Here is a 19,581-nt window from a genome sequence, read left to right as displayed (position 1 = left end):
ACTAAAAAGGGAAGGAAGTGTACCACATTCATTCCATAATGTTAAGGAAAAAGAAAAAGCAGGACGATTCTTTCCAGGGAATGGGGTAAAGGCCATAGGGAGCTGGTAACCATTGGTTGTTAACTTCCAGTTGTCCCAGCGATCTGATGGATGGCATTGGGTTCTCTCTGTCTCTGTCTCCTCTTGTGACTGTGTGTGTGTGTGTGTGTGTGTGTGTGTGTGTGTGTGTGTGTTACAATACTGTCTTCTGAGCCAAGCAACCACCATCATGGAGCATTCATCAATGGCCCTTTGTAAAAGATCGTCCCAGTTTGGCTTGGTTACTGTATACATCCCTCACAGAGAAGTGGGAGTGTGTGTGTCCATGAGTCCCTCATATGAGTATTCAGCTAACTCTACACCAGTTGTAGGTGCCTCTGCTCTAATTATAGGTGGTCTTTGGAGGGTGGCAGAGAAGTCTACATGTGGTGCTGTGGATATCACTGTGTGTAAATAAAATGCTGATTGGCTAGTAGCCAGGCAGGAAATATAGGCGGGACAAGCAGAGAAGAGAATTCTGGAAAGTAGAAGGCTGAGTCAGAGAGTTGCTGCCAGCCACTGCCATGACATGATACCAGTCAGCCACATGTCACGTGGCAACTTATAGATTAATAGAAATGAGTTAATTTAAGGTATAAGAACAGTTAGCAAGAAGCCTGCCATGACCATATAGTTTGTGAGCAATATAAGTCTCTGTGTGTTTACTAAATTGAGTCTGAGTGGCTGTGGGACTGGCAGGTGAGAGAGACTTGTCCTGAGTGTGGACTGGGCAGGAAAACTCTGGCTACAGTTTGGGATCAGTCCAGGTAGCCACTGGTAAGTCCTCATCCCTGCAAAGTAAAGACATTCCAGTGTAGCCATTTTAGCCAGGCAAACCCACACTCCTCCAGCATCCCCTACCTTTCTCTGTAGAAAGATCAAAAAATCGTGGGCTCCTCAGAGTCAACTTTGGTGTAATCCTTCTTTGGTGGTTCCTTAGGAGGAGTAGATGCTGTTTATGTCTCCAGCAGGGAAGGATTTTTAACAACTGTGTGTGTGTGTGTGTGTGTGTGTGTGTGTGTGTGTGTGTGTGTGCGTGTGTGTGCATGTGTGTGTGTGCTAGCTAGATATAGAGAGATCTTAATATATTGCACAATAAAAAGGCTTTTGTGCATGTGGAGCTACTACCAAGTGATTTATCAAAGTGTAATAATGACAGACAATATGGAATGAATAATAGTCCAGAATTTATTAAGTTTCCATACATTCTTGATAATTTTAATTAATACATCTTTTTCAGCTGTTCAGAGGGAAGGATCAAGATCTGAGGTCAGAAGAGAAGCAGAGAGAAAAGGAGAGAGACAGGGAGTGAGTGGACTTGCATTCCATCAAGGTGACTGACAGGCTTCCAAAGTGGTGATAGCCTTAAAATCAGATGTGAGCTTATATCCACATGGCAAGATTGGTGTGACAGAAGTACAATGCCTTGGGCATTGTTCAGTTGGAAAGTTGTTCATCAGCTAGTGTGGCAGTAGATGGACTCACAGCTGCAGGGCGGGAAGCACCTGCTGGTCACCTAAGTAGGTTTACAGCAGATCCTCTAGTAGCAGGTAGTTTCATAGCAGGTTGGGCAGCAGCTAGGCTGGCAGCAGCTGGGCTCACAATAGCAGGGCTGGCAGCAGCTGGGTTCACAACAGCTGGGCTGGCAGCATGGCTGGCAGCAGGCAGTCACACAGGTTGGCTTACAGCAGGTGGTCTTACAGCAGGTGGTTTCACAGCAGCAGGGCTGGCAGCAGGTGGTGACACATGTTGGCTTACAGCAGGTGGTCTTGCAGCAGCAGGGCTGGCAGCAGGTGGTCACACATGTTGGCTTACAGCAGGTGGTTCTGCAGCAGATGGTCTTGCAGCAGCTGGGCTGGCAGCATGGCCGGCAGCAGCTGTCCACACAGGATGGCTTACAGCAGGTGTTTCTGCAGCAGATGGTCTTGCAGCAGCTGGGCTGGCAGCTGGGTTGGCAGCAGGGCTGGCAGCAGTAGCTGGTCTCACAGGTTGGCTTACAGAAGGTTGTCCTGCAGCAGGTGGTTTCACAACAGGTGGGCTGGCAGCAAGAGGAGCAGCAGGAGTTGGTCATGGTGTGAATTGTGGTTGGAGGGTTCCTGTTCACAGGTGAGTTTTCCACAATATGGTGAGTTCTTGCATTCTGGACCTTTTATATGTCAGGCCTCTTAGGTTTGGACCAATCAGCAGGACTTTTCCTTGATGCTGTGTACATCATTTTCCATATTCAGTTTATGGTTCATAAGGAAGTGTTTTTCAATGCTATGCATCATTGGAAAGTTTGATCTGATTCTTATTCCAGAATAACTTCTAGGACCACTTTCAGTAAAGGGAAGGCTATTGCACTACAGTTCTCACTGTATCCTTGATCATCATCTGGTCATGTGGTGGCCCTTGCAGTCTTGGGAGAGTCAGAGTATCTGTTTGTCTACATTTTGTTTGTCCTTTGTATGCTGATTTTTCTTATGGTCTCCAGCTAACAAAAAATGACAAAGTAACTTATTATTAATTATGAAAGCTTGACCTTATCTCATGCTTGTTTCTGACTAGCCCTTATAGCTCAGATTCGCCCATTTCTATTAATCCTCATTCTATCACCTGGCTCATGGCTCTTAGCTCTCCTCTGCATATTCTGCTTCCTCTGAGTCCAGCTGGCACCTTTGTCTTTCTTCTTCCCCAAGACATCATGTCCCCAGAAGTCCTGCCTAATCTCTTCCTGCCAAGCTATTGGCCATTCAGATCATTGTTAAGCCAACTGCAGTGAAACATCTTCCTACAGTGGAAAAGAATATTCCCCAACAGTCTAGCTTTTAAAGTATCAGCATGATGGTACTACGTTCACAGTGATGGAATGGTTGGGTCTCTGTCCTTTTACACACAAAATCCTCATTTCAGATTGGCCCAGACAAATGTTTCTTTAGCAGCTCCTCCACCAGTCTGTCTCAAAGGCCCTTGGTGTGAAGATATCTGGCATAACATGTTCCATATCAGTGTAGACTAGAGGACAGATGTGGAGGTGGAAGTACATTAGAGTGAGAAAATATCTCTCTCTCTCTCTCTCTCTCTCTCTCTCTCTCTCTCTCTCTCTCTGCGTGTGTGTGTGTGTGTGTGTGTGTGTGTGTGTGTGTGTGTGTGTGTGTGTGTGTATGTCTCTCTATTGGTCCTGACTTCTTCTTTGCTGAGGTGCTCACCAGGAGGATCACGTTGGGATTTCTGCCATAGAACAATTCACCCGAGGCAAACCTCAGCAAACAGGTAGCTGCGGGTAGGTAGCAGATTCAGTGCTCTCAGGTTAGTGCTCTTTCCCTGTCTTTCTGTATTTTTCCTTCTGTCTGCCTCTCTGTCCCTCTGTCTTAGCAATTCATTTTGTGATCCCTTCTTTGTTTTCTTCCTCTATTGCTTTACTCTGTGTTCAGTGATGGGAAGTGATGGATTTGAGATAGGTTGAAATGATCCCTAATGATGTGAATATGCTTAAATTTATTTAAAACATTTGTAAGGTCTATTACACCTTTTGAAAGGGAATAAATAATGTTATGATGGAAAGAGTATCACAAAAAGAACATGTCTGTGTTGTTATTAGTCAGGTAAGATATAAAAATTCATTCATTTTCGGATGACATTCTCTCATTTTTCTTTCAAGGCAAGATGATTGCTCTGTGTCAACATTTCTTTTCATCCAATGATGCCATGTTTGACTTCATTGCACCTTGGAAAATAAAAATCACAATTGGCTTCTTCATTCAGCTTAGTATTGTGAAAAGCATCAGTGTAAATGATGTAATCTCTCTTCTTCTCATTGGCCCATGTTCTCTCCATGAATGAATTGACACAATCTCTGTGTGGGTTTTCTTTCTAGAAACCAGCAGCTAGTTTAAATTAAATTTAAAGATGTGATAAAAGGTTCATATGGCACTTTGTCAAGTAGATATGAACATTTCTGTTGGGTATGTAACTGTGGATAATTGATTATACAATTCTTTCTAAATGGTGATTCCTTTGTACTTTTAGCCATACTTCTTTCTCACATAGCAATAAAATTTGAGTACTACATAACACTGTAATGTAACGATCTGATGCTATTTAAAGCAAACTGAGAGAGAGAGAAAGAGAGAGAGAGAGAGAGAGAGAGAGAGAAAGAGAGATAACAATTTCAGGTTACAGAGCCCTCCACACCCTCTGATCATATTTATAAAAAAGTCAATTCTTCTAAATGGGTCAATGTGACAAATGTCTGGCCTATAGTTGACTAGATTATTCTTATATTAAATATAATTAAAATTGTTTAATCTTAATGCTATTTTATGTGTTCTAATTACAATCCTCACATCTACTGCTTCTGAAAGGTAGAAAACTGAATTTTGGTTACCATATATTAATTTTACCAAATGATATACTTGATTGCAATATCTTCCTATCTGTGCAGAGCACACTCTGATCACACTCAACGCCCTCTGTTACATGCACTACTACTCACCCAGGTCCGTTTTTCTCCCCTATTATGTTCATGTCATCATCTTCTTTTAATTTACAAATGCAGTACTTACCATTCTTAGTCTCATTTATTTCCCCTAATACAGCAACTCTATTTCTAACCTTTTGTGTGCAAATCAAGCAATCACATTCTTTAAGACTGAATGATTTCAATAACTTATATATTACACATTGTACTTGATCATTAAATCCATGGATGGGCACTTGGGCTGACCTACAAACAGACTAAAGGAATAGTTGCTTATGGCCGTGGTGGCAGACATTTGTCCATTGTATACCATCTTTGGTTTCTTTAGATGTGTGCAGAGGAGTAATGCAGTTGGATCATGTGACAATTTTATTTTTGGCTTTTTGAAGGAAACTCCAAACTGATTTCCATAGGTATTATGCCAACTTACATTCTCATCAACACTGAAAAGAATTCTTTTTTTCTCCCTATAACCTAAGCATTTATTGTTTGTTTCCTGGATGGCAGCCTTCCTGATGGGGGTGAGGTGGAATTTCAAAGGTGGTTTTGATTTGCATTTCCCTAATGACTATTTCATACTCTTTTCATGAATTTGCTGGCCATTTGTACTTTTTCTCAGCTATTAGGACCTTTGGCCCAATTTATGGATTGGTTTACTTTGAAATTGTGTTGTTAATTTCTAAAATCATTTGTATTTTCTGGATATGAATCCCCCAAATGAACGGGTGGAAAATGGTTTCCTTCTGTGTTTCTATTCTGTTGGCTGTCTTTTACTATGTTCATTTTTTCCTTATTTTCATTGAAGCCATTTAATTTGATGCATTCCATCTGTCATCTCTTGCTGTTATTTTCTGATCTCTTGAAGAGCTGTTGAGGATCTTACTGCCTGTGCCCATGTGCTAAAGTGTTTTCTTTGTGGGAGGTTTTTGCATCCTTTGATATCGCCTATCATTTTTCCCCCCCAACATGTTAAAGTTTTTATTGCACTGGTCTTTCACATCCTGGTGAAGTTCATGCATAAGAACTTTGTGTGTGAGGAGCTATCATGAAGGGAATGATTTTCTTAATCTCCACCACAGTGGGTTCATTATTGCTATGTAAGCTACTGAGTTTCATGTGTTGGTTTTGTGTTTTGCAAATTAAAAGTGCTTGCTAAACATAAAAGTTTTCTGGCAGAGTCCATGAAGCCTTTCAATTTACAGAATCATGAACCTGTGAGCAGACACAGTTTTGCTCCTCCTGTCGTGTTGTAGTTCCTTTCATGGCTGTCTCTTGTCTCCTTGCTCTGACTGAGACTAATCACGATACAGAAAAAGAGTAGAGATAGTGGGGACCCTTGTCTCAGTCCTGGCTCTACAGAAAATGTAGCCCAAGGTAGCAATTGGGAGAGTTTAGCGCTCACTCTCATATTGAACCTCAATATCATAGATTATGAAAGTGAACCTCAGTAAAGAAACTTTAGGATTATATTCTACCATATGTCAACTGGACTTAATAGACATACACAGAATATTCTGCCGCACACATAGGAAGACTCATTCTTTTCAGCAGCACATGGAATCTTTCCCAAAATTAACACATCCTAGGCCACAAAGCAAGTCTTAACAAGTACAAAAAAGGACACCACTCCTTGTATTCTATCAGACTACCATAGAGTAACCAATAGTAAGAGTGTGTGCAGAAACTGCATGAATTCTTAGAGGCTGAAGAGGATCCTTCTGAGGGAATATGTGGGTCATTGAAGAAATAGGGAAGAAATTAAAATTCCTTAGATACAAATGAGAATCAAAAGACAGGATATCAGCTCCTCTAGGGAACAGTTAAGGCATTCAAAAAAGTTTATAGCTCTAAGTGTTCCCACATGCAAAACCCAAGCGAAGTCACAAATAAACAACCTAATGATGCACCTGAACACACAAGAATAACAGTAAGCAGCTAATCTATAACTTAGTAGATAGCATGAAATAAAACCAGAAAATGAGACAGAGACTAAAAGAACAATATATAGCATCAGCCAAAAGTGAGCTGGTTCTTTAAAAAGCCTAACAAGTTTGATAAACCTATGGCCCAATTAATTTAAAAAAAGAATGAGAATATCAAAATAAATAAAATCAGAAAAGAAATGGAGATGTCACAGTAGACCCCAGTGAAATTCAGATCATTAGGAGATACTGCCAAAATCATTTTCCCCAAAGCAGGAAAACTTTGATAAAATGGATTCATTTCTAAATACATATGACCTAACTAAAATAAAGCCTGAACAGACCATTAATGAACACGGAGACTGATACTATAAATCATGATCCTTTCCCAAAGAAAAGACAGAACAAAGTCACTGCTGAAATCAATCAAATTTTATGTTTTTCAAACTCTTCTTTGAACTAAAAAGGGAAGGAAGTGTACCACATTCATTCCATAATGTTAAGGAAAAAAAGAAAAGCAGGAAGATTCTTTCCAGGGAATGGGGTAAAGACCATAGGGAGCTGGTAACCATTGGTTGTTAACTTCCAGTTGTCCCAGAGATCTGATGGATGGCATTGGCTTCTCTCTGTCTCTGTCTCCTCTTGTGACTGTGTGTGTGTGTGTGTGTGTGTGTGTGTGTGTGTGTGTGTTACAATACTGTCCTCTGAGCCAAGCAACCACCATCTTGGAGCATTCATCAATGGCCCTTTGTAAAAGATGGTCCCAGTTGGGCTTGGTTACTGTATACATCCCTCACAGAGAAGTGGGTGTGTGTGTGTCCATGAGTCCCTCGCATGAGTATCCAGCTAACTCTACACCAGTTGTAGGTGCCTCTGCTCTAATTATAGGTGGTCTTTGGAGGGTGGCAGAGAAGTCTACATGTGGTGCTGTGGATATCACTGTGTGTAAATAAAATGCTGATTGGCTAGTAGCCAGGCAGGAAATATAGGCGGGACAAGCAGAGAAGAGAATTCTGGAAAGTGGAAGGCTGAGTCAGAGAGTTGCTGCCAGCCACTGCCATGACATGATACCAGTCAGCCACATGTCACGTGGCAACTTATAGATTAATAGAAATGAGTTAATTTAAGGTATAAGAACAGTTAGCAAGAAGCCTGCCATGACCATATAGTTTGTGAGCAATATAAGCCTCTGTGTGTTTACTAAATTGAGTCTGAGTGGCTGTGGGACTGGCAGGTGAGAGAGATCTGTCCTGAGTGTGGACTGGGCAGGAAAACTCTGGCTACAGTTTGGGATCAGTCCATGTAGCTACTGGTAAGTCCTCATCCCTGCAAAGTAAAGACATTCCAGTGTATCCATTTCAGCCAGGCAAACCCACACTCCTCCAGCATCCCCTACCTTTCTCTGTAGAAATATCAAAAAATTGTGGGCTCCTCAGAGTCAACTTTGGTGTAATCCTTCTTTGGTGGGTCCTTAGGAGGAGTAGATGCTGTTTATGTCTCCAGCAGGGAAGGAATTTTAACAAAAGTGTGTGTGTGTGTGTGTGTGTGTGTGTGTGTGTGTGTGTGCATGTGTGTGTGTGCTAGCTAGATATAGAGAGACCTTAATATATTGCACAATAAAAAGGCTTTTGTGCATGTGGAGCTACTACCAAGTGATTTATCAAAGTGTAATAATGACAGACAATATGGAATGAATAATAGTCCAGAATTTATTAAGTTTCCATACATTCTTGATAATTTTAATTAATACATCTTTTTCAGCTGTTCAGAGGGAAGGATCAAGATCTGAGGTCAGAAGAGAAGCAGAGAGAAAAGGAGAGAGACATGGAGTGAGTGGACTTGCATTCCATCAAGGTGACTGACAGGCTTCCAAAGTGGTGATAGCCTTAAAATCAGATGTGAGCTTATATCCACATGGCAAGATTGGTGTGACAGAAGTACAATTCCTTGGGTATTGTTCTGTTGGAAAGTTGTCCATCAGCTAGTGTGGCAGTAGATGGACTCACAGCTGCAGGGCGGGAAGCACCTGCTGGTCACCTAAGTAGGTTTACAGCAGATCCTCTAGTAGCAGGTAGTTTCATAGCAGGTTGGGCAGCAGCTAGGCTGGCAGCAGCTGGGCTCACAATAGCAGGGCTGGCAGCAGCTGGGTTCACAGCAGCTGGGCTGGCAGCAGGGAGTCACACATGTTGGCTTACAGGAGGTGGACCTGCAGCAGATGGTTTTGCAGCAGCTGGGCTGGCAGCAGGGCTGGCAGCAGGTGGTGACACATGTTGGCTTACAGCAGGTGGTCTTGCAGCAGGTGGTTTCACAGCAGCAGGTCTGGCAGCAGGGCTGGCAGCAGGTGCTCACACATGTTGGCTTACAGCAGGTGGTCTTGCAGCAGATAGTCTTGCAGCAGCTGGGCTGGCAGCATGGCCGGCAGCAGCTGTCCACACAGGATGGCTTACAGCAGGTGGTTCTGCAGCAGATGGTCTTGCAGCAGCTGGGCTGGCAGCTGGGTTGGCAGCAGGGCTGGCAGCAGTAGCTGGTCTCACAGGTTTTCTTACATAAGGTTGTCCTGCAGCAGGTGGTTTCACAACAGGTGTGCTGCCAGCAAGAGGAGCAGCAGGAGTTGGTCATGGTGTGAATTGTGGTTGGAGGGTTCCTGTTCACAGGTGAGTTTTCCACAATATGGTGAGTTCTTGCATTCTGGACCTTTTATATGTCAGGCCTCTTCGGTTTGTAATAATCAGCAGGTTGTTTTTTTCTTGATGTTGTTTACATCATTTTCCATATTCAATTTATGGTTCTTAAGGAAGTGTTTCCGAATGCTATGCATCATTGGAAAGTTTGATCTGATTCTTATTCCTGAATAACTTCTAGGAACTCTCTCAATAATGGGAAGGCTATTGCACTACAGTTCTCACTGTATCCTTGATCATCATCTGGTCATGTGGTGGCCCTTGCAGTCTTGGGAGAGTCAGAGTATCTGTTTGTCTATATTTTGTCTCCCCTTTGTAGGTGGAGTTTTCTTTGGGCCACCAGCTCACAAAAGTGCTTTAGGGATTTATTATTAATTATAAAAGTTTGACCTTAGCTTAGCCTTGTTTCTAACTATCTCTTCCAACTTACATTAACCTATTTCTTTTAATCTGTGTGGTGTTTTGTGGTTCATGGCTTTTACCTCTCCTCGTGCATATGCTGCTTCCTCTGCATCTGGCTGGAGACTCCTTTCTTTTTCTTAGGCTTCTCTGTCTCCAGAAGTTCTGCTTAACCTTTTCCTACCTAGCTACTGGCCACTCAGCTCTTTATCAAACCTATCACAATGACACTTCTTCACACAGTGTAAAAGAATATTTCCCTATAGCCCTTAGTTCATAAGTTTCTGCATGATGGTTCTAGCTATTCACAGTGATGGAGTGGTTGGGTCTCTGTCCTTTTACACACGAAATCTCCACTTCAGATTGACGCAGACATGTTTCTTTAGCAGCTCCTCCCATGTTTCTCAAAGGCACTTGGTGTGGCATAACATGTTCCATATCAGGGAACACTGGAGGACAGAAGTGGGAATGGAAATAGGTTATAGTGAGAAAATGTGTGTGTGTTTGTGTGTTTATTGTTCCTGACTTCTCCTTTGGTGAGGTGCTTACCAGGAGGATCATGTTGAGATTTCTGCCATATACCAATTCACCTGAGGCAAACTTGAGCAAGCATGTAACTGCTGATTTATAATAAATTCAGTGCTCTCAGGTTAGTGTTCTTCCCTGTCTTTGTGTTTTTTTTCCTTCTGCCTGTCTGCCTGTCCTTCTGTTTACCATCTCATTTTGTGAACCCTTCTTGATTATCTTCTTCTGTTGCTTTTCTCTGTGTGTGGTTATGGATAAAAGATAGGTTGAAATGATGTCTAATGATGCAAATATACTTAAATTTATTTAGAATATTTGCAAGTCCTACTATATTTTGAAAGGGAATAAAATAATGTCATGATGGAGAGAGAATCACAAGATGAACATGTCTGTTGTTATGAATCAGGTAAGAAATAAATATTCACTCTTTTTAAAAATGACATTCTCTCATTTTTTTTTCAAGGAGAGATGTTTGTTCTGTGTCAACTTTTCTTTTCAGCTAGTGATGCCACCTTTGGCTTCTTTGCCCTTTTGCAAATGAAAAGTATATTTGGCTCCTCCATTCAGCTTATGATTGTGAAATCCATCAGTGTGATCTCTCCTTTCTTCCACTCATTGGCCTGTATTCTTCCCATGAATTAATTTGACACAATTTCTGTGTGGGTTTTTTTCTAGAAACCTGCAGCCTGTTTGCAGCTTGTGTAAATTCAAATGAATAATTTGATAAAAGCTTTATATGGCACTTTTGGCCAGTTGATATGAACATTTCTTTTTGGTGTGTAACTATGTTGATAATTGATTATAGGATCCTTTTTGAAATGTTTATTCCTTTGTATATTTTTTAGCTACTCTTCATGCATAGTAGTATTTACATATTAAATAACACCATAATAGAATGATGTGATGTTATTTTAAGCCAAAGAAAGAAAACATTTTCAGGTTACAGAGCCCTTCACATCTTCTGAACACATTTATGAAAAAGTTAATTCTTCTAAATGGGTCAATGTGACAAATGTCTGTCCTATAGTTGACTAGATTATTCTTAGATATTTAATTTTTGTGCTAGTATATGTGTTCTAATTATAAATCTCACATCTATTCCTTCTGAATGTAGAACAGATGGATTTTATTAGCATATGTTAACTTTACAAAATAATGTATTTGATAGTGACATCTTCCTGTCTGTGCACAGCACACTCTGATCACACTCACCCAGGTCATAATGCCCTCTGTCACACACGCTGCTGCTCACCCAGGTCTATTTTTCTCCCCTGTTATGTTCATGTCCTTTTTTTTCTTCTAATTTCCATATGCAATTCTTGCCCTTCTGAATCTTGTTTATTTCCCTAATATGGCAACTCCATTTTCAACCTTTTGCTGCAAATTAAGTAATCACATTCTTTAAGACTGAATGATTTCAGTCACTTATATATACACATTGTATCTGTTCATTAAATACAATGATGGGCTCTTGGACTGACCTTACAAACTGACTAATGTAATAGTCGCTTGATAGCTATTGGCAGACATTTCTCCATTGTATACCACCTTTGGTTTCTTTAGATGCATAAAGAGGAATAATGTAGCTTGATCCTGTGGCTATCTTATTTTTAGCTTTTTGAGGAAACTCCAAACTGATTTCCATAGGTATTATGCCAATTTATATTCTCATCAACATTGAAAAGAGTTCTTTTTCCCTCCCTATATTCCAAGCATTTATTGTTTGTTTCCTTGATGGCAGCCTTCATGACGGAGGTGAGGTGGAATTTCATAGGTAGTTTTGATTTGCATTTCCCTGATGACTACTTACATTATAATTTCTTTTATGGATTTACAAGATATTTGTACTTTTTTTTTTAGGAATCTAAACATTGGCCCACTTATGGATTGGTTTACTTTGAATTTTGTTAACTTCTAAACTCATTGTTTATACTGGTTATGAATTACCTGGATGAATATTTGGGACTGGGTTTTCTTCTGTTTTTCTATTCTTTTGGCTGTCTTTCACTCTGTTCATTGTTTCCTTATTTTCATAGAAGGCATTTAATTTGATGCATTACATCTGTCATTTCTTGCTATTATTGTCTGAGCTATTGAAGAGCTTTTGAAAATCTTATTGCATGTGATGTGCCCAGGTCCTGAAGTGTTTTCCTCAAAGTGTTTCCAAGTTTTATATATAGGTCTTTTATTTTAATCATTTATTATTATTATTATTATTATTATTATTATTATCTTATTATTATTATTTCAGTATTTCCCCTTTTTTTTTCAACACAAGATCTCATTATGTAGGTCTGGCTGGCCTTGGAGTTCACTATGTAGACCAGGTTGTCCTCAGTCTCACAAAGATTTTCCTACCTCTGCCTCTTGAATGAGGGGATTAAAGGCTTGTTTTGCTATGACTTGTAATAATTTCATATATTTAAATAATATATTTTGATCATTACATTTCCTCACCACTCTCTTGAATCTCTCTTCCACTGAAACATTTTTTCTTCCTCCAATGTTTCCCTCCTATGTTCATTTTGTGTGTGTGTGTGTGTGTGTGTGTGTGTGTGTGTGTGTGTCCATCCCACTCAGTTTAATTAGAGTTGCTTCCATGAGCATGGGTAGGCAGTTATGAGCATCATAACTCTGGTTTCACTTCTGAAGAAAATCACTCTTTCTCCCCCAGGGGCCAATAATTGTCAGTAGCTCTTCAAGGAGGAATGGGGACTCATGAACCCCTCGAACATCTATGATGAAATATTAATAGATCCTATCTCTTTCAGAAAGCTATAGTCCACAGCACTCCTCCCCATCATCTGGCATTTAGATCATTTTGTCCTCTCTTTCAAGCTGTTTCCTGAGCCTTGGAGGGCATAATATTGATATCTGTTTAGGACTATACTCAGCAATTGCTTATTTTAAGCCCTATAACCGGTCATGTGTCTCTGCCAGAACCATCATCACCCACAGCAAACAGAAGTTTCTCTCTCCAGAGATGAGAGCAGCAAGAATTTAAAGGTAAATCTTTAATATTTAGAAGTCAGTTTGACATGGTGTTTATCACAATATCAGTATAGTTTCTGTCCTAGGTTCAATGAGCTCCCCAGCTATGGTCTTTGGACCAGATGTTCAGTACATATTATACATGAATTTCTTCAATAAAAGGAATTTCATTGAGTCAAAAAGTGATTGGTTACTACCTTAATACTCATTCCACTGTTGCACAAATAGAGCACATCTTTCCTGACTAGTTGGTAAAGAAGCTTGCAGGATTTGTAGCTGGATAAGACCCTTGATGGTTTTTCTTCCCTGGCAACTTGCATCACCATGCTGGTACCATGATGATAGCTAGCAGGAAGGAAACATCCAGTTCAATTCTGGCTTCTTTTCTCTATATCCTGTAATCAAAGTATATGATGTCTTCAACTGACTTGGTCTTTTGAACAAGAGTCTTACTACTGGTCTGGTGGGCAATCAAAAGAAAAGCTAATAGTGTGTTTTTTTTATGGAGACCTGTGGGCTTCCCATAGGGTTTTATCACATACTCTGAACTAGGATTTTGTTTAATTGTCTACAGCTTCTGGGAGCTGCACTGTCCATGCAGGGTGCATCCATTCAGACTCTTCTTATTATACTTGTAATCTAGTGTAAAAAATAATTGGTCTCCAGTTAACTTTTAACACAATATTAGTTTTGATTAACTCTCCCCTCCACTCTGTATTATTCTCCATTCCCCTATTACTAGCTCCTTGCAAACATTTCCACCACAATAGTCTACCTCCCTATTTTTATTGGCATGTGTTCTACTGTCTCCTGTCTCTTAAGGGCTTCCCACATCATTGGTCCCTGTCTATCTCCCTGGCCTCTATAGGCATTCCAAGATAAACACACAAATCTAATCAGATTCATATATGAGAAGAAGCATTAGTTGGGGCCAGAATGGAGTGTGTTCCATTCTATGTTAGGTTTTGTCTAGAGTGAGAGACAGGGGTCTAGTATCAGTCTTGTACAATTAGACATCTCAGTTTCTCAGTGCTGTCTGTTAAAGGGGATGTGTTCTCCTCTACTATATGTTATTGGTACGTTTTAATGCACATATGTATGCATACAACCATATGTGTGTGTTCATATGTGTGTGCACCAGGGGCTGGAGGACAATCTCAGGTGTTATTATCACACATGCCATCCACCTCTTTTGAAACAGAGACTCCTCTCCCCTGACCACCCCAAACAGGACAAGCTCTTGTTAGTCCACTAACAAGGGCTGTTATTCATGTTGGCTATCAGAAATAGAGAATAAGACCAAATGGCTGATGATAGCACACACCATGGCCAGAGAAAGCAATCTGGAACTGAGTTGGAAGCTTCCTCCCTAGGGTGAGATATCAAAGTGCCAGAAGGGACTATAGAGGTTACTGTGGTGGTGCTGAGGGTTGTGTCTGTTATCAACAGTCTTTCCTAACTTTGAACACTACAAACTACAAAAGCAACCTGCCAAGCAAACATGTCTACCTTGTGTAACAATGACACAAGTATTTATACCCTTCAGATATACTTGAGGCATGCTGCACAGGAAGGAATCCATACCTGGTATTGTAAACCCATTTAATCACCCATGACTGGGAAGTTCATAGGTATGAGGGAGGAACTTATACTGCTATTGTTTAACTCATTGATATGCCACCAAACTGCCTTCTAAATATCTGTGCTTATTCCTATAGACCAAAGCTATTTTCTCATCCTTAATCAGATAAGCCTCTCTGCAGCCAATAGTAGTGAATTCACAGTCTCATGGCTGTCCAAGATGCTGAGAATACATGATGATTGATGGACCAGCACTAAGGAAGACAATTATACCACTCAGTATAAGCCTCAGAGAAAACTGAGTAAAAGGGGCAGGAAGAATGTAAGAGGTGGAAGATGGGAGAATGTCTGTAGAATGTTATCCTCCAAGGATGAAGACATCCATTGATTTTTACAACCTCATAGCAACTGTAGTGACTTTCACTTAACATGCACAAGATTTGCCCTGTCAATAATCAATGCCGGATGGGAGAGTGGCTCATAAGACCCAATGCTTCATTGTTAACTATTGGCTGTTGATAAATTCTGGAAGAGGAAGAGTCAGTTTGGTGCCCACTGCTGAGCTCATCATGCTCCATTGGATAGTTCCAAACCCATGGTCACATGGGCAGCCCTGTTTAAACTCTGGGTCACACATGGAAATAAAAATGAGTATGGAAAAGAGATTTGTATGAAGGGGATGGGTAGATATGGGTGCCAGTGAAATAAGGGAAAGTAGGGGGTAAGGGTAGTCAGTGTGCATTATATATCTGTATATATAATAAATTAAATAATAATAACTATAAAATTAAAATTGCTCAAAAATAGAAAAAAGACAACACAGCTATCCTGTTAAAAGTCTATGCTTAGATTCATAGTAGCACACTAATATTTTACCTGTTAATGTTTCTTCTGAGCACTTATAGGTTATAGCATTCTGCCTTTTGCCTCTTTTCGCTTATAGAGGTTTAATGTTAAAAAAAAGAATGTGTCAGCTAAACTCACTGAAGAGAAACTGGAGAAATGTGCTTGCTAACTAAACATAGCCAAGAAGCTGATGCTACCAGATTATCAATAGATCTTCAAGCACAAAAACAGGCAAGCTCTCTAGCCTTTGGGAAGACAGCTAGCTACTCTACTAAGAGAGACATTCACACTTTCAAAGACATCATAGATGAAGCTCTGAGTTGGTGAAGAAGACACTTTGGGGTGTGAGGAAGGTGTCTCAGTTGTTAAGAGCACTGGATGCTCTTGTAGAGAGCCGAGATTCTCTTCTCAGCACCCATATGGCAGCTCACAACTGTCTGTAACTCTATCCCAAGGGATCAGATGCTCTATTCTAGCCTTTGTGGGCACTGCACTCATATGGTGCACATAAAAACTGTATGCAAATGTTCATACATTGATACACTCATAAATGTTTGACTTCTATAGCAATAAACTCATAACTGGCTTTAACACATGTCATGAAGGGCTAGAATAGAAGGATTTCTATTCTCTCACCATTGCTGCCTAGTGGACCAGCCTCCAGGCAGCACAGGGCTCATAGGGAAATCCACAGCATCAGTGCATACTAGACTTTTCTGTCTGAGTGGGTTAGAGAAAAAGACACACTCTCTTGGTAGTTTCCTTCTTTATTCTGCTCAGTTTTTCTTTCATTCTCTCTCTCTATATATATATACACCTTATATAACCCAATAAAATCTTTTGGGAAATATAGTGATCATAATGAGATTAGATTATGTTTTTCAAATAAGTGATTATGATGAATACAATTAAAATGATGTTTTACATCTCCCTTATATGATTAAAAACAGAGTCACTCTGATAATCGACAAAATATATCTAAGTAACTTTTCACAGATTAATAGAACATGGGCAAACAAAGAGTATTTTTTTCTCAACCAACACTTTTATTGGCAGGCTAGAAATTGCAGTTACAAATAAAGAATCAATCACCTTATTATCTACTTTATTACTTGAAAGGTAATTTTATAAGGACTCTTAAAGGAGTCACAAAACTAAAATTCTATGCATAAAAAAACAAGTTGGTCAGTTGAACTTTGAATCTTTAGGATATATACCCATTCATCAATAGTTTTTTTTTTGTATCAGAAAATTGAGGTCAGGAATAGGTACAAGGAATTAATAATCACCTTTAATCATCAACCAGACCTAGGAAAGAAAGTATGTCAGCTAGCAACAATAGGGCTACTTTGCATTTTTGACCCTAGCCTAATGAATCAGAAAGCTCAGCTATGTGTCCTTGTGAAGTTTAGATTGTTTTCTGGGGTTATTTATCTTAAAACTATTAGTAAAGTATCTGGTTTAACCTGAAGCTATTTTGAAGCTTTGTTTCAGCTAATGGTGCACACTGAAACCCATGACTGCAACTTTTCTGCATTAAGAAAATCAGAGTCAGCCTGACTCCTGGGGGACTCATTTGTTTTCCTTAATCATTAACTTGGGCTTTGATCTAATGCAACTTCTTAGGATTAACTCATAGGCCCTAGCTATGTAACATTTCCTTGTATTTGTATTTATTCATCAAAATTCAGTATATACTTTCATTATTATTATCAATTAGTACAATTTACAGAAATATAATCTTCATGAAAATTCATAGGTAAAAACGCCCAGTAGAATGGGATGTTTCCATGAGATAAACACACTACACCACAGGCAGTGGGTATCTCCCACATGCATTCACACCATGCCAGATACCAGAGAAAGACAGTATCAACAAGCATGTGAAGGCATAGCAGAAGCAAAAGACATTTCAGGGTCTGTGGTCTCACAGCCTTGCCTAACTGAGATTGACCCATCAGAGAGTTTCCTTCTGATGGGCTGACATCTTGAATTTCAATTGCCATCCACTGCCACTCTGACACAGCCACCAGCATGACGCCAAACCAGGTCTTCTTATCCCTTTGGGAGTCATGGGAAAAGCTATGATACCACTGAGCCATGGCCCTCATTCTTGGCCAGAGTACAGGAAGGGAGAGGTGACAGGCCATGCAACATTTTCTATAAAAGAAGGATAAGAGGATTTCCTGTGGGTCAGGGGAGACAGAGGAAGATTTTAGATAACGAATAAGAACATCATCCTTGAACCATTCAGGGTGGAAATTCAGTGTTGGTGGACTTCCTATTCCTTTAACTCTCCCATGACCTGGCTGGAGTTTGGGTTGAAAGCTGGCTGGCTGGTGGTAACATAGGCAGGCAGGAATTAGTTACGGAGGTGTATAATAGGATGGTAATGAATCTCAGGGTGGACTTCAGGTCAGCATAGTGTCTCTTAGAGCAGAAGCCCTTTACCTCGGATTCCTACAGTACTCTGTTTCCTAGGAATAGCCAAGGTCCTGGATGTCTTCATGGCTGTCTAGAGAAGGGTCATGTATGAAATCTGAACTCTGGGTTCCAGAAAAAGACATTTTCTGGGTTTGAGAGAGCTTTAAACGGTAGCAAAAATTTACACTCAGTAAGAAATCTTGTCACTAAAACTGCACATCCAAGTGTTCAAGACAGAAGTGAAGAGGTCAGACCCTTTAGAGGGTGCAACTTAAAAGTAGCACAGGTATCAAGTGTGCATCATCATATCTTTAATCCCAGTAATTGGGAGGCAGAGGCAAGCAGATCTCTTTGAGTCCAATCCAGGGAAGTTTACAGAGAGAGCTCCAGGACAGCCATGGCTACAGAGAGACTCTGCTTTTGTTGTTGTTGTTGTTTAAAGAGAATAACACAAGTAGCTACAGAGCCATCTTGTGTAACAGGCAACTTGCAGAAAAGAGTAACTGAGAGATGAGGAGAGCAGGCCCTGGTGCAGGTGGCAAGGAGGAATGCCATTTCACTAAAGAAAACTGCATGATGAAGCATGGAAGTCTAGAGTCCAGCAAGCTACATAGAGACAGGGCTTGCACAGTGCAGCACAGCAGAGGGACACCTTCCTTGTCTTTTTTATTTTTCCCTGATGGCATAAGATATCACCAAGCACTGGAATATTATTTGATTGTTTACAAATCATAGTATTAGAATGTTGTCTGTCTAGTATCAGAAAAAGAAGAGAGTGAAAGGTGTTGACATGTATGTGGAGAAATTGGGGCTCTTCAAATTAAAAAAAAATTAAAATGATTTATTTATTATGTTTTATGTATATGAATATTTTGCTTGCATGTATGTATGTACAGCACATGCTCAGGGATGTCAGAAGAGGGTATTGGATGTTTTGGATGTACAATTCCAGGTGGTTGTGAGCTTCTATGTGGATGCTGGGAATTGGATCCGGGTGTTCCTCAACAGACATGTGTGCTCTTAACAGCTGAGCCATCTCTCTAGCCTCACAAATGGAACTTTTACACAGTAGTGGGAATATGAAGAAGATCAGGTGTGCAGAACATTACAAAGATGCCTCAAAAACAAAACCAAACAAAAGTAAAGGTATTTTATGAACCAGTAGTCATATCTCAGGGTATTTATTTGTTCAAGTTCACTGAAATCAGAATCCTTTTTTAATTTAAATTTTATTTTTCATCATGCCCATTTATTGAATATAGTGAGGAAATCTATGAAGTCCCTTTAAGTATATCATGTACACATGTACTTTGATGATATTTGCTCTTTCATAGATCCTCCCTTGACAGTGGTCCTCTTTCTCACAGACAATCTATAATATTTGTGTTTCTCTGTAAAATCTTGGGTTTCCAAATGAGAGCATTTGGTTGATATTTTGTCTTATTGAGTTTAGTTTATTTCATTCAATATGATAATCTTACACACCCATTTTCTAGCAAATGATATGGTGGAAATCAGAACCCTAGAGGGATATTGACACTCCCAAGTTCATGCCATTCTAATTAAGAAGTGATAAGATGTGGCTGAAACTGAGATGCTCTTTGACAAGTAAATGATAAAGAAAATATGACAGAAAAGCCACTGTTGTAAATAATTCCACCCAAATGATGTTATA

The 19,581-nt window shown here is 40.0% G+C and overlaps 1 protein-coding gene across 1 annotated transcript; it reads right to left on the bottom strand.

Annotated features, from left to right (window-relative positions):
* Window positions 1-1,618: 1,618 nt before the first annotated feature.
* LOC118588760 (keratin-associated protein 9-1-like) lies at window positions 1,619-9,078 on the bottom strand. The gene is made up of 2 exons (XM_036195306.1): window positions 8,562-9,078; window positions 1,619-2,130 (listed from the first exon to the last, which is right to left on the bottom strand). Exons 1-2 carry the CDS (start codon window positions 9,076-9,078, stop codon window positions 1,619-1,621), a joined length of 1,029 nt encoding a protein of 342 aa, XP_036051199.1.
* Between the last annotated feature and the right edge of the window lie 10,503 nt (window positions 9,079-19,581).

The sequence above is a fragment of the Onychomys torridus genome, chromosome 8 (assembly GCF_903995425.1).
Source record: "Onychomys torridus chromosome 8, mOncTor1.1, whole genome shotgun sequence".
Classification (NCBI taxonomy): domain Eukaryota; kingdom Metazoa; phylum Chordata; class Mammalia; order Rodentia; family Cricetidae; genus Onychomys; species Onychomys torridus.
The sequence above is the reverse complement of the archived record's forward strand: the minus strand, read 5'-3'. Positions and strand labels throughout refer to the sequence as shown.